At 43.0% G+C, this 12,949-nt stretch overlaps 1 protein-coding gene across 2 annotated transcripts in view; it reads right to left on the reverse strand.

Moving 5' to 3' along the window:
• Nucleotides 1-12,695, reverse strand: part of ART4 (ADP-ribosyltransferase 4 (Dombrock blood group)) — a 14,167-nt gene extending 1,472 nt beyond the window's left edge. The window contains exons 1-3 of one of the 2 annotated variants that reach the window (XM_027541411.1): nucleotides 12,194-12,695; nucleotides 7,554-8,262; nucleotides 4,483-5,545 (exon numbers count right to left, since the gene is read on the reverse strand). In XM_027541411.1, coding sequence (XP_027397212.1) covers nucleotides 5,532-5,545; nucleotides 7,554-8,262; nucleotides 12,194-12,364 — 894 coding nt within the window. In that variant the 5' untranslated portion in view covers nucleotides 12,365-12,695 and the 3' untranslated portion in view covers nucleotides 4,483-5,531. Of the gene's footprint in view, nucleotides 1-4,482; nucleotides 5,546-7,553; nucleotides 8,263-12,193 lie in introns of those variants that run through there. The other variant, XM_027541410.1, reaches the window with a different exon arrangement.
• Nucleotides 12,696-12,949: the final 254 nt, after the last annotated feature.

Genomic DNA, 12,949 nt, shown 5'->3' on the forward strand with positions numbered 1-12,949 from the left:
TTGCAGGGTCTTCTCTTGTGGAGCACTGGCTCTAGAGCACAGGTACTGCAGTAGTTGTGCACGGGCTTAGTTGCTTGGCTGCCTGTGGGGTCTTCCCGGACCAGGGGTCAAGCTGGTATCCTTTGCACCACAAGGCAGACTCTCAACTCTGTATTTTTAACCACTGTATGGTCTCTACATATATTGTATGTCCAGTCATTTTTTTTTTTTAATTACAGGGTAAGCAAAAAGTATTCGTACAATCCTGCTTGAGGTGTGTGTGTGTGTGTGTGTGTGTGTGTGTATAGCATACATGGACACACACTTCACGGGAGAGGTTAGCAGATGGTAAGGTGTGGCTGATGAAAGTGATATTTATTATACTAATTGGGACTACAATGGGATGAAAATATTGGATGAGACGGAGGATGGAAACCTTTAAAATATGCTCTAAAGAAAGAATGGAATCTCCTGTTCAACCAGTCTTTACTGATTATTAGTGTAGAAAAGATATTGAGATAGAAAGCCATTCAACTCTGTGATTGCCTCAGTATTTGACCATATTGTTTGATAGGATGACCAGACAATGGAGAAATATTTTTCCACCACTTTCATGTAACATATAAGATCCCTAGAGTTTCTAGGCATTTCTATTTGGAATTCTACATATACTTACAGTAAATTTCAAAACCCTAACTTTCTTAGATAAACAAATTAAGAATGAAAGCATATTTCTAAGCTTTTGTCAAAGTTTATATTAAAATTGTATTGTACTATCTGAATTCTCAAAGGGACTAGGAGCCATTAATATCACTTTAGCAGGTCATTAGAATGATTCTTATGTGTTTTCTGTTTTGTTTTCTCTTCACTGAGACTAGAGATCACAGGGACCTCTAACCCCACCCTTTCTCACCTTTCTCATTTTTTCATGGACTAAGATTCTACTGAAGAGTTTTCAGAAAATATTGATCCACAAGAAAACAATATAACAGTGAAAGATCATGATTTGGTGCTGATTAGCTTTGGTAATCAAAGAGCCTCTTGATGAGGGTGAAGGGGGAGAGTGAAAGAGCCGGCTTAAGACTAAATATTAAAAAAAACCCTAAGATCATGGCATCTTGTCCCATTAATGTATGGCAAATAGAAGAGGAAAAAGTGGAAGTAGTGACAGATTTCTTCTTCTTGAGCTCCAAAATCACTGTGGATGGTGACTGCAGCCATGAAATCAGGAGATGGTTGCTTCTTGGCAGGAAAGCGATGAAAAACCTAGACAGTGTGTTGAAAAGCAGAGACATTATTCTGCTGGCAAAGGTCTGTATAGTCAAGGCTATCTATGGTCTTCCCAGTGGTCATGTACTGTTGTGAGAGCTGGACCATAAAGAAGGCAGAATGCCAAAGAATTTATGCTTTTGAACTGTGGTGATGGAGAAGACTACTGAAAGTCCCTTGGAGAGCAAGGAGATCAAACCAGTTAATCTTCAGGGAGATGAACCCTGAATATTCACTGGAAGGACTAATGCTGACCCTGAAGCTCTAGTGTTTTGGTCATCTGATGAGAGCAGATGACTGACAACTCATTGGAAAAGTCCCTGATGCTGGAAAAGATCAAGGGCAGAAGGAGAAGAGGGCGTCAGAGGATGAGATGGCTGGATGGCATCATCAGTGCAATGAACATGAACTTGGGCAAACTCTGGTAGATAGTGAGGGACAGGGAGGCCTGGCATGCTACTGTCCATGGGGTTGCAGAGTCAGACATGACTAGGCGACTGAAAAACAACAACAAAGCTTTGGTATTGAAGCTTTACCCTTAGATGCTTGACTTTGATCATTTTTGTTACTTTCATTGGGACTCAGTTTTCTCATCTATAAAATGAGTTTTTTACATCCCTGGGTCAGGAAGATCCCCTGGAGGAAGGCATGGCAACTCTCTCCAGTATTCTTGCCTGGAGAATTCCAAGGACAGAGGAGCCTGGTGAGCTGCAGTCTATAGGGTTGCAAAGAGTCAGACACGACTGAGGTGACGTAGCACCCTGGCACAGAGCCATTAACAAATGCCCAGCTTTCACTGGCTCCATCATCTGTTCTTCCCATCATGCTTTGTGGTCCATCTCCCAGATTCATTCCATTACTTATTCTTCCATCCATTCATTTCAGATGGACACCGTACTTCAAGAAAAGCATGATGTCACAAATTGGGTAAACTACTTTGGGATAATTGAAGCCCAGAGTAAAAGAAAATAGGAAGCAGTAAGTTAATAAAATAAAGATGAAAGTCACTTAGTTGTATGACTCCAGACCAGAATACTGGAGTGGGTAGCCTTTTCCTTCTCCAGGGGATCTCCCCAACCCAGGGATCAAACTCAGGTCTGCCACATTGCAGCATATTCTTTACCTGCTGAGCCACAAGGGAAGCCCAAGAATACTGGAGTGGGTAGCTTATCCCTCTCCAGCAGATCTTCCTGACCCAGGAATCAAACCTGGGTCTCCTGCATTGCAGGCGAATTCTTTACCAACTGAGCTAACAGGGAAGCCATGGTAATGGTAATAGTAACTAATGGTTCTAAGAGCTTTTGCATGCACTCATTCATTTTCTCTTTACCAGAATCTTATAAGGTAAGTTTTATTTATTTATTTTTAATTATTCCTATCTTACATATGAAGGAAATGAGGCACAGAGAGAATAAGCCATTTGCCTGTATTCTCACTGCTAGTAACTGGCAAGATTAACATGTAAACCCACGCTGACTGCAAGCAATTGACTATATTTTTTCTAGAAGCATACTTAAGAATTTTAATTATGTGAAAGATTTTAACAAACCACACTTCTTTGTGAATCCAATAATACAGAACAGAGCATGTATTTGTGTGTCTACAGATTTTTGGCACCGATTATTTTGCTGAAAGAAGCAACATTTAAGGACAAATACCTAACATAATGTATTTTGAGTCTTCTAATGTGCATGAAGACATCTGTTTCTATGGTAACAAGTGTAGGTCACATGAGGGGTGGGAGAAGAATTAGAGGGAAAAGCTGTTCATTTATACTGTCTTTTAACAATTTTTCTTTTGCAAATTTACTTCCTTCAGTGTAGTATGCTACCAATTTGACCTCGTGACTCTCTGAAGGCAACAGATTCTTGGGAACTCTTTGAACCTGAGAACTTCAGTTACAAGTTAATGGAAGCAATTTTGAAATACCTTGAAGGACTGAGGAAGCTCTACTCTTTAATCTACTGTCTCATCGTTGGGAGAAACGCAGTGTCCCAGGCTGACCCATTTTAAAAGCCTTCATGTTGTTTTTTGCATATTGCATCTGGCAGATTAAGAGGGAACTGGGAAAGAAACGTAAGTCACTGGCTCAAATGGGACATTTTAGGATATAAAATAATGGGACTTCTCTGGTGGTCCAGTGGTTAAGACTCTGAGCTTCCAGTGCAGGGGATCTGGGTTTGGTCCCTCGGTGGGGAACTAGGATCCCACATGCCGCAGGGCACAGCCAAAAGAATAAATAAATACAAATAATATATAGACTAGTTTATGGCTTCTGCTGGTGAAAAAATTGGAAGAATAGAAAACAATGTCCTGCAAGGATTCCAGTTTCATGAGGAATTAGATATTGTGAATTCCCCAGGCTGAGGTTAGTGATTATCCAGGTGATTGGCCAGTAGTGATCTGGACAACAGCCATCTAGAAAAACAGGGCTTGAGAGTCCACTGACCTTCCTCCCTCTTCCCAGTGAAGGACTCCCAGATAAGAAAAACACACCTTCTCCCTCCTCCCACTGTTCATGTTTGCATCAATCTAATACTGCTCCAGGATGTTGGGATAAGCAGAGTGTCACTTATCAGTTAATAGAAATGACTTCAGAAATTTGAGTACTTCCCTAGTGGCTCAGATGGTAAAGAATCTGCCTGCAATGCAGAAGATCTGGGTTTGATCACCGAGTTGGGAAGATCCCTTGGAAAAGGGAATGGCTAGGCTGAACGCCCGAGAATTGATGCTTTCACACTGTGGTGCTGGAGAAGACTGTTTAGAGTCCCTTGGGCAGCAAAGAGATCAAACCAGTCAATCCTAAAGGAAATCAACCCTGAATATTCACTGAAGTTCCAATACTTTGGCCACCTGATGTAAAAGGCTAACTCATTGGAAAGATATAAGGCAGGAGGAGAAGGGGGTGACAGAGGATGAGATGGTTGGATGACATCACCAACTCAATGGACATGAGTTTGAGCAAACTCCTGGAGATAGTGAAGGACAGGGAAGCCTGGCATGCTGCTGTCCTTAGGGTTTCAAAGAGTCAGACACTGCTTAGGGACTGAACAGAGAACAACAAGAAATTCTGGGCTTCCCAGGTGGTGCTAGCAGCAAAGAAGCCACCTGCCAATGCAGGAGACACAAGGGACACAGGTTCGAGCCTGAAGTTGGGAAGGTCTCCTGGAGAAGGAAAGGCAACTCACTCCAGTATTCTTGCCTGAAGAATTTCATGGACGGAGAAGCCTGGCGGGCTATAGCCCATGAAGAGTTGGACATGACTGTGTGACTGAGCACACAGCACAGGAAAGATTTCAGAAAGCGCTTTTCCACTAAGGAATAAGAACCTCAAGAAACAAGAACAAAATAAAATACACTGCGGTGAATAGCTGAAAATATTCTGGAGTCTTGCAATTTTTTTTTTTTTTTTTTATGTATAACCTATAGAGATAGGTGAATAGTAGCAAAACTGCACTTAGTCCCTCAGTCATGTTTGACTCTTTGTGACCCCATGGACTGTAGCCCACCAGGTTCCTCTCTCTGGGATTCTCCAGGCAAAAATACTGGAGTGAGTTGCCATGCCCTCCTCCAGGGGTTCTCCCCAACCCAGGGATTGAACCCAGGTCTCCTGCATTGCAGGCTGATTCTTTACCAGTGGAGCTACTAGGGAAGCCCAGTAGCAAAGCTACCTATCTCAAATGATGAGAACGAAGCCACGGTATTCCAGGCAGATGCAATTCTGGAAAATCCTGGAACCTGGCTATGGATATTCTTATCAAAATATCTTATGATATATTCTTATCAAAAATAGTGAGCTTTTGATATTTTATTTTAAAATATCACTATTTTATTCACATTCTACCCTAGTTTTTCATTCTTCTCTATAAACATTAATCTCTTGGGTCTGTGGAGCAGAAACACATGCCATTCATTATTGGTATCTTCCCTGCTGGCAAGGAGAGAAGGGTGTGGATGAGAGTCCTGGTAGAGCACCTCTCCCTTGGTCTGTGTTTACAAATAGGCCAGAGTGAGCAGGATCTTGACCTCAGCGGGGATGCCAGTTTGAAGACGGTTGCAATGCTGCAGCCTTAATATGTTGAGAAATGCTGATGGGCTGAATTATTCACAGTAGCCATGATGATGGAGTAGAGGAAGAGTAGGGGATATTTCAAAGTTAGACACTGTAGCTGAGTTACAGTTGACTTTGTAAACGAACACACATGTGGATAAGGATGGTCTTCCTCTTTCTTAATCAAACAGGGGACAGCCTTTGCTATAGAATTTTCACTGTGTTTGCTCCATCAAATGACTGTGGCTGGCAACATACAAGGATAAAATGGAATCAGTCACATGTGTTTCTATAAAAGAGCTTAACACATGTTTATATTGTGGTAACTAATTACTCTTACTTCAGTTCATTTTTCATGGTATCATCAGTTGTTCTGTTATTTAGTTGCCAAGTTGTGTCTGACTCCTTGCAGTCCCATGACTGCAGCACACCAGGCCTCCCTGTCCCTCCCCATCTCCCGGAGTTTGCCCAAGTTCATGTCCATTGAGTCGGTGATGCCATCCAACCATCTCATCCTCTATCTCCCTCTCCTCCTTCTGCCTTCAATCTTTCCCAGCATCAGGGCTCTTGCTAAAATACTGATCTGATTGATACTCCACTTCTTACAGACTCTAATGATTTCTCACTGCTTATGGCATGAAGTTTGAAAATCCTTGGCATGAAATACAAGAATTTTTACAAACTGGCCCTGTCAGATCTCTCCAGCCCAAATCCATTTCCTACTCTCTTTGTACTCCTGGCTTCTTCCTACATCTTACACTCTGGTTGTCCAAAATCTTGAAATTTACCTGAAGATACCAGATTGTTTGAAATCTCTGAAATTTAGTATGTTTTTTCTGCTTGAAATGACTTTTTGTCTTGTCCTTACTAAAAGCCAATATACATATTTTTGGCCTTTCCCCCACAAGCCCACTCGAAAAATAAATTTTATAAAAGAATAGTGATGCAGAAAACAAATTTATGGTTACCAGGGGGGAAATTGGGGGAGAGATAAATTGGAAGATTTGGATTGACTAGCATATTCAAAAGCAGAGACATTACTTTGCCAACAAAGGTTCGTCTAGTCAAGGCTATGGTTTTTCCTGTGGTCATGTATGGATGTGAGAGTTGGACTGTGGAGAAGGCTGAGTGCCGAAGAATTGATGCTTTTGAACTGTAGTGTTGGAGAAGACTCTTGAGAGTCCCTTGGACTGCAAGGAGATCCAACCAGTCCATTCTGAAGGAGATCAGCCCTGGGATTTCTTTGGAAGGAATGATGCTAAAGCTGAAACTCCAGTACTTTGGCCACCTCATGTGAAGAGCTGACTCATTGGAAAAGACTCTGATGTTGGGAGGGATTGGGGGCAAGAGGAGAAGGGGACGACAGAGGATGAGATGGCTGGATGGCATCACTGACTCGATGGACGTGAATGTGAGTGAACTCCGGGAGTTGGTGATGGACAGGGAGGCCTGGTGCGCTGCAATTCATGGGGTCACAAAGAGTCGGACACGACTGAGCGACTGATCTGATCTGATATACAGTGTGTGTGTGAGTCGAATCAGGTGTGTCCAACTCTTTTCGACGCTACAGACTGTAGCCCGCCAGGCTCTTCTGTCCACAGGGATTCTCCAGGCAAAAATACTGGAGTGGGTTGCCGTGCCCTCCTCCAGGGGATCTTTCCAATCCAGGGATTGAACCCAGGTCTCTCATACTGCAGGCGGATTCTTAACCAACTGAGCTACTAGGGAAGCCCCCACATACACATTACTATATATAAAACGGTAACTGATAAGGACCTATTGTTCAGCACAGGGAACTCTACTTAGTACTCTGTAATAACCTTTATGGGAAAAGAATCTGAAAAAGAGTAGATATATGTGTATGTATAACCGATTCACTTTACTGTTCACCTGAAACTAACACAACATAATAAATCAACTAGATTCCAATAAAACTTTTTTAAAAAAGAAAAAAAATTAAAATTACTTTTTTGACAAGATTAAAAAAAAATAGTGGGCTGTGATCCTAGTAATGTATGTGGTTTAGTTGCTCAGTCATGTTCAACTCTTTGTAACCCGATGGATTGTAGCCCGACAGGCTCCTCTGTCCATGGGGATTTTCCAGGCAAGAATACTGGAGTGGGTTGCCATGCCCCTCTTCAGGGGATCTTCCCAATCTGGGTCTCCTGCATTGCAGGTGTTCTCCTTACCAACTGAGCCACTAGGGAAATCCCGATCCTGGTTACAGTGAATTAATTTCGATTAATAACAATACCTTTTAGTAGCTGACAGTTGTATGTGCTTTGGGTCCCATTTGACAGCAATTGCAACCAATTTCCTCTTGGATGGTAGCTCACATTGACAACTTTAAACAGCTCATAGGGAGGGACCAAGACCTCCTTCTTGAGAGAGAAGTCTTGTACTGGTGCCCCCAGGCAGGTCAACATGGTAAATAGAGTTTGGTTTCCAAACCTCTGTGCCTGTTCTCTTGCTGGGGAGGTGGAGAGGAATTGGCCAAAGCGAACGATCGAACCCACGGGGGCTCGCAAGTAAACGCCCTTCAACTCATGCTGCACCTCGTAACACAGAGAGTCTTTCCTCGAGACAATCTCTTTCCTCAGCAGCTGGATTGCTGAGGTCAGGAAGTAGTGTAGATATTTGAAACGGAATGAATGTTTATACTGCTGCGGAGACCCAGCAGCACTGGCCATGGCTCTGGAGAAGTCTAAGTGAACTCTGTCGTCCGATAAATAAACCGAGACAGCCAGAGCATGTGTAACAGTCATGTTCCCGGGGAGAGGTTTTTCTTGGTTCAACCAGTTTAAGTGTGTTTGGTGCCAGACCTTGCGGTAATGCTTACTGGATTCTAGTTCTTCCATGAAATAATCCCCTTGAAGCAGCATCTCCATGACTTGTTGGCTGCAGCCTCGGTACTGATCATCAAAGGAATTTGGTGTCAAGTCAAAGTCGATTTTAACTGCAATCTATAAGGAAAGAATTTCACATGCTAGCAAGGTAATTCTCAAAATCTTTCAGGCTAGGTTTCAACAGTACATGAACCAAGAACTTCCAGATGTACAAACTGAATTTGGCAAAGGCAAAGGAATCAGAGATCAAATTGCCAACATCTGCTGGATCATAGAAAAGCAAGAGATTCCAGAAAAACATCTGCTTCACTGACTATGCTAAAGCCTTTGTCTGTGTGGATCATAACAAACTGGAAAATTCTTAAAGAGATGGGAATACCAGACCACCTTACCTGCCTCCTGAGAAACCTGTATGCAGGTTAAGAAGCAACAGTTAAAACTGGACAAGATTGAGTGACTGAACAACAATAAGGAAAGAAGAATCTTGAATATAACTTTTCAAATCAGATGGTGAGTGTTGTTGACCTGAAATAAATAGACTGCCAGGTATTTTGCCAGCAAAGATAGGTTTATTCAGGGTCAGCAAAGAGCTGCAATTCAGGGTTTGTAACCATGGTGCAACATGTACAGGTTCTCACAGGGCAAGGGAAGTAAAACACTTTCCTAGAGAAGAAACGGAAGATGGGAGGATATAGTAAACAGAGTTCATGGCTTTTCATTGGCCCAGTCCTTACCAGGAAAGGGGCTTCCCTGATGCTCACTTGCTAAAGAATCCGCCTGCGATGCAGGAGACCCTGGTTTGATTCCTGGGTTGGGAAGATCCCCTAGAGAAAGGATAGGCTACCCACTCCAGTATTCTTGGGCTTCCCTTGTGGCTCAGTTGGTAAAGAATCCGCCTGCAATGCGGAGACCTGGGTTCGATCCCTGGGTTGGGAAGATCCCCTGAAGAAGGGAAAGTCTACCTACTCAAGTATTTTAGCCTGGAGAATTCCATGGAGAAGTCCATGGGATCACAAGAGTCTGACACGAATGAATGACTTTCACACTCACTTTGCCAGGAAAGAAGAGATGCTTCTCTTCTTCCTGTTGGGCTCTACTATCCCGGGAGCAGGGCTTCCTCAAAAGAATCCATCTGCAATGCAGGAGACAATGGAGATGCCGCTTTGATCCTGGGGAAGATACCCCGGAAAAGGAAATGGCAACCCACTCCAGTATTCTTGCCTGGGAAATCCCATAGATGGAGGTGCCTGGTGGGCTACAGTCCAAAGGGTCGCAAAGAATTGGACAGGACTAAGTGACTAAGCGCATAAACACACCCACAAACACACACACATCCTGGGAGTAAGAGCTCCCCCTTCTGGTCTTCTGACTCTATTTAACTGATGTTTCTGGTTTTTTGGTTTTTTTTTAAATTTTGCAGTGTGGTAGCTGATTTGCTTTATTTGCTATACTCTTTAAGACCAAGTCGTCTCCTCAAAATCAGTATCTGCTGAAATAAGTTTCACTCATAGTCATTACACTGCTCCAGCTTTTCCTGTGTCTGTGACTCATGTTAGATATTGAATTTAGTTTGACAAATATTACTAAAACACCAACATCCTCATCCCCCACAGAGAAAGTGCCTCTTCTGTATCACTGCAAAGTCTTTTTGCACAGTGAGTATTTTGAAGAAAAAATAAATAATCTTAAAGTTTAATTATACTTTCTGTTTCTTCTCCTACCCCTTCACATTCTCACACTGATGTTACAGGGAATATTTCTTTACACTTAAAGAACACTTAAAGGCTGTATTAGAAGTCTTTGGGACTTCCCTGGTGGTCCAGTGGTTAAGACTCTGCATCTTCACTGCAGGAAGCACAGTTTGGATCCCTGGTCACGGAACAAAGATCCCTCATGCCATTCACTGCAGCCAAAACAAAAGCAAAACCAAACCAAACCAAAACAACAAACAATGACTTCAGTGATGAGTGATGTTGAGCTCTGTACGGGGGCTATGACAACCCTCTCCTCTGCCCAGGACTTGAAATATGAAGGCTAACATACAATTTTTGCTATTGAATAAGAACCTGTTGGAACATCCATCTTTAGGTCTGATGGCTGGTGGGCTTGCTAAGGGTAAACCCCAGAATGAGTTGACTTGCCCCCTTAGGTGCAGGCAGTATTGGACTGCAGCCTGTCCAGGTGGGATTCTTGTCGTGGAGGAACACATAACTCATGCCTTTTGCCATGGGGCTACCTCCCAGAAGGAAGAGGAGCAGAGTCAAATGCAGTATACCCAGTTATTCTTCCTGACACTACCAGTCAAGTAAATCTGCCCACTTCCAGGGGAGCAGAGTGAGGAAAGAGCTGGACAGAGGTCAGTAAGGTTCCTTGGAAAGTCCCTCCTCTTATTAATAGAAACCAGGAGTGGGAAAAAGGCATTCTCTTATAGGGAGCCAAAGGAATATTACTTATTGATATCTAGTGCATATTAAGTTTGCCATAATAAAGTTAGTGACTTCAAAATACCTGGGCTTCCCTGATGGCTCAGATAGTGAAGAGTCTGCCTGCAACTCGGGAGACCCAGGTTCAATCCCTGGATCAGGAAGATCCTGAGGAAAAGGAAACGGCAGCCCACTCCAGTATTCTTGCCTGGGAAATTTCATGGGCAAAGGAGGTTTGTGGGCTATAGTCCCTGAGGTCACAGAGACTCAGACATGACTGAGCGACTACTAACACTTTTTCACGTTCAAAATAAATGAATAAATAAATAGGAGTTAGAGATTTGAAGACAAGTCATCAAGTATCATCCACCCATAACTGAAAGCCATATTTTTCAGTTATCTGAATTCCAAAATGTTTCCTTCTTGGCAAAGAAATGATGCTTTATTAATAAACAGTACTTAATAAGGAACATATTAAGAGATAAAATTTCATCCAGTGAGTGTCAACAGTGCAGCAGCTGCAACTAAAAAACATACCATTAGGTATTTTTGCTATATTATTTATGGCAAGAAGTCAACTAGTTTGTGTAAACTGGAACAAAATTTTAAGACTGCTTAAATGATTTTAACCAATGACTCTTCACAGCAGGTTTACAAATAGTTCTACAGAATATATCTAAGCCAAAAACAAAAGAAAAATACCTCTGTCAAACCTCATACACTCCAAAGCTTTAATCTATTACTAGATATCAAATGGGTATTCTGTTTTCTCTTAACATGAGGTCATATAGAACTTTATAGTGCTTCTTTTGAGTTGATCTATATGAGATGGCTAGTGTCAGATAGTGAAAGTGAAAGTATCAGTCGTTCAGTTGTGTCTGACGCTTTGCAACCCCATGGACTGTAGCTCACCAGGCTCCTCTGTCCATGGCATTCTCCAAGCAAGAATACTGGAGTATGTAGCCATTCCCTTCTCCAGGGGGTCTTCCCAACCTAGGGATCAAACCCAGGTCTCTGGCATTGCTGGCGGGATTCTTTACTGTCTGAGCCACCAGGGAAGCCAATGCCAGAAAGACTTAGTTTATTTTGCATTATTTGTCCTATAGATGCAGTCTTTTATGAAATTTTATGGACAGTAAAAATTAATGCTGAGACTTCCCTGGTGGTTCAGTGCTTAAGACTCCACATTTTCACTGCAGGGGGCACAGGTTCAAACCCTGGTCAAGGAACTAAGATCTTGCATGCCACCTGGCACAGCCAAAAAAAAACCACCAAAAAATCCAAAACAAAAAATAATGCTACGTCTCTAGCTTGCATGTGTGTATGCTAAGTTGCTTTACATGTCCAACTTTTTGTGAACCTATGGACTGTAGCCCACCAGGCTTCTCTGTCCAGGGGATTTTCCAGCAAGAATACTGGAGTGGGTTGCCATTCCCTTCTCCAGGGGATCTTCCCGACCCAGGGATCGAACCTGGGTCTCCTGCATTGCAGGCAGATTCTTTACGGTCTGAGCTACTAGGAAGCCCCTATCCCAAGGAATTAAAGGTCATTTAAAGGCTATCACCAGGAGGATGCTCCAACAGAGCCCTGATCATAAAGAGATCACCTCCTCCACTATAACTCACCGTGGGTCTCTGCAGACCGGAGCACAGCAGCAGGAGAAGAAGCTGCCCCCTCAGGAGCCAGATTCTCACCGCAGAGGCTGCAGTATTTGCCAGAAGAATCCTTCTGCAATGATTGGTCAGGGGACAGCATTTGTTTGTGTGCAGAGCGTTTCTTTGCCCTCGCAGCTCCATCCTAAAATCAGCTTTCAGGATGCTCCTTTGAGGTTTTTCTCCTGGAGTAAGTCTCAACAAGAACTCTCCTCTCCCACGTGTATCTCGAGACTTCTGTTGACCACCACCAACTAGCAGTTTTTCCAAGGGAAGAATTCAACTCACTCGTAAAGCTGGAACCACTGCTGAACAGCCCGATTTGCGAACCAAATAAGGGATTCTAAAGTGAACTCAAGTTAGTTCCCAATTTAAAAAAAAGATCCTGGTCTTGTTTGTATGTGGGGAAATTCCAAAGGCTTATTAAGGGTCAGGCTCACCAGCTCAACCTTTAACTTCCTTAGCAAAGCAGGACAAGGCATGCCCTGTATGATGTTTAGGGTCAAACAGTATTATCTTGAGCTGCAGCCTCCCACTGTGAGTGATATGATTGGCCGGTGCAGGTCCCTGGAAACACGCCCCCACAAGGTGGGGTTCATCTGGCACTGCTGATAGACCCCACCCAGAAGGGGCTGCCACAAAGCAGAACAGTAGGGATACTGTCAAAACAAAGCCTCTCTTTGACTCACAAACTTAAGAGAACAAACTTACAGTTGCCAGGAGTGGGGG

The sequence above is a fragment of the Bos indicus x Bos taurus genome, chromosome 5 (genome assembly GCF_003369695.1).
Source record: "Bos indicus x Bos taurus breed Angus x Brahman F1 hybrid chromosome 5, Bos_hybrid_MaternalHap_v2.0, whole genome shotgun sequence".
Lineage (NCBI taxonomy): Eukaryota > Metazoa > Chordata > Mammalia > Artiodactyla > Bovidae > Bos > Bos indicus x Bos taurus.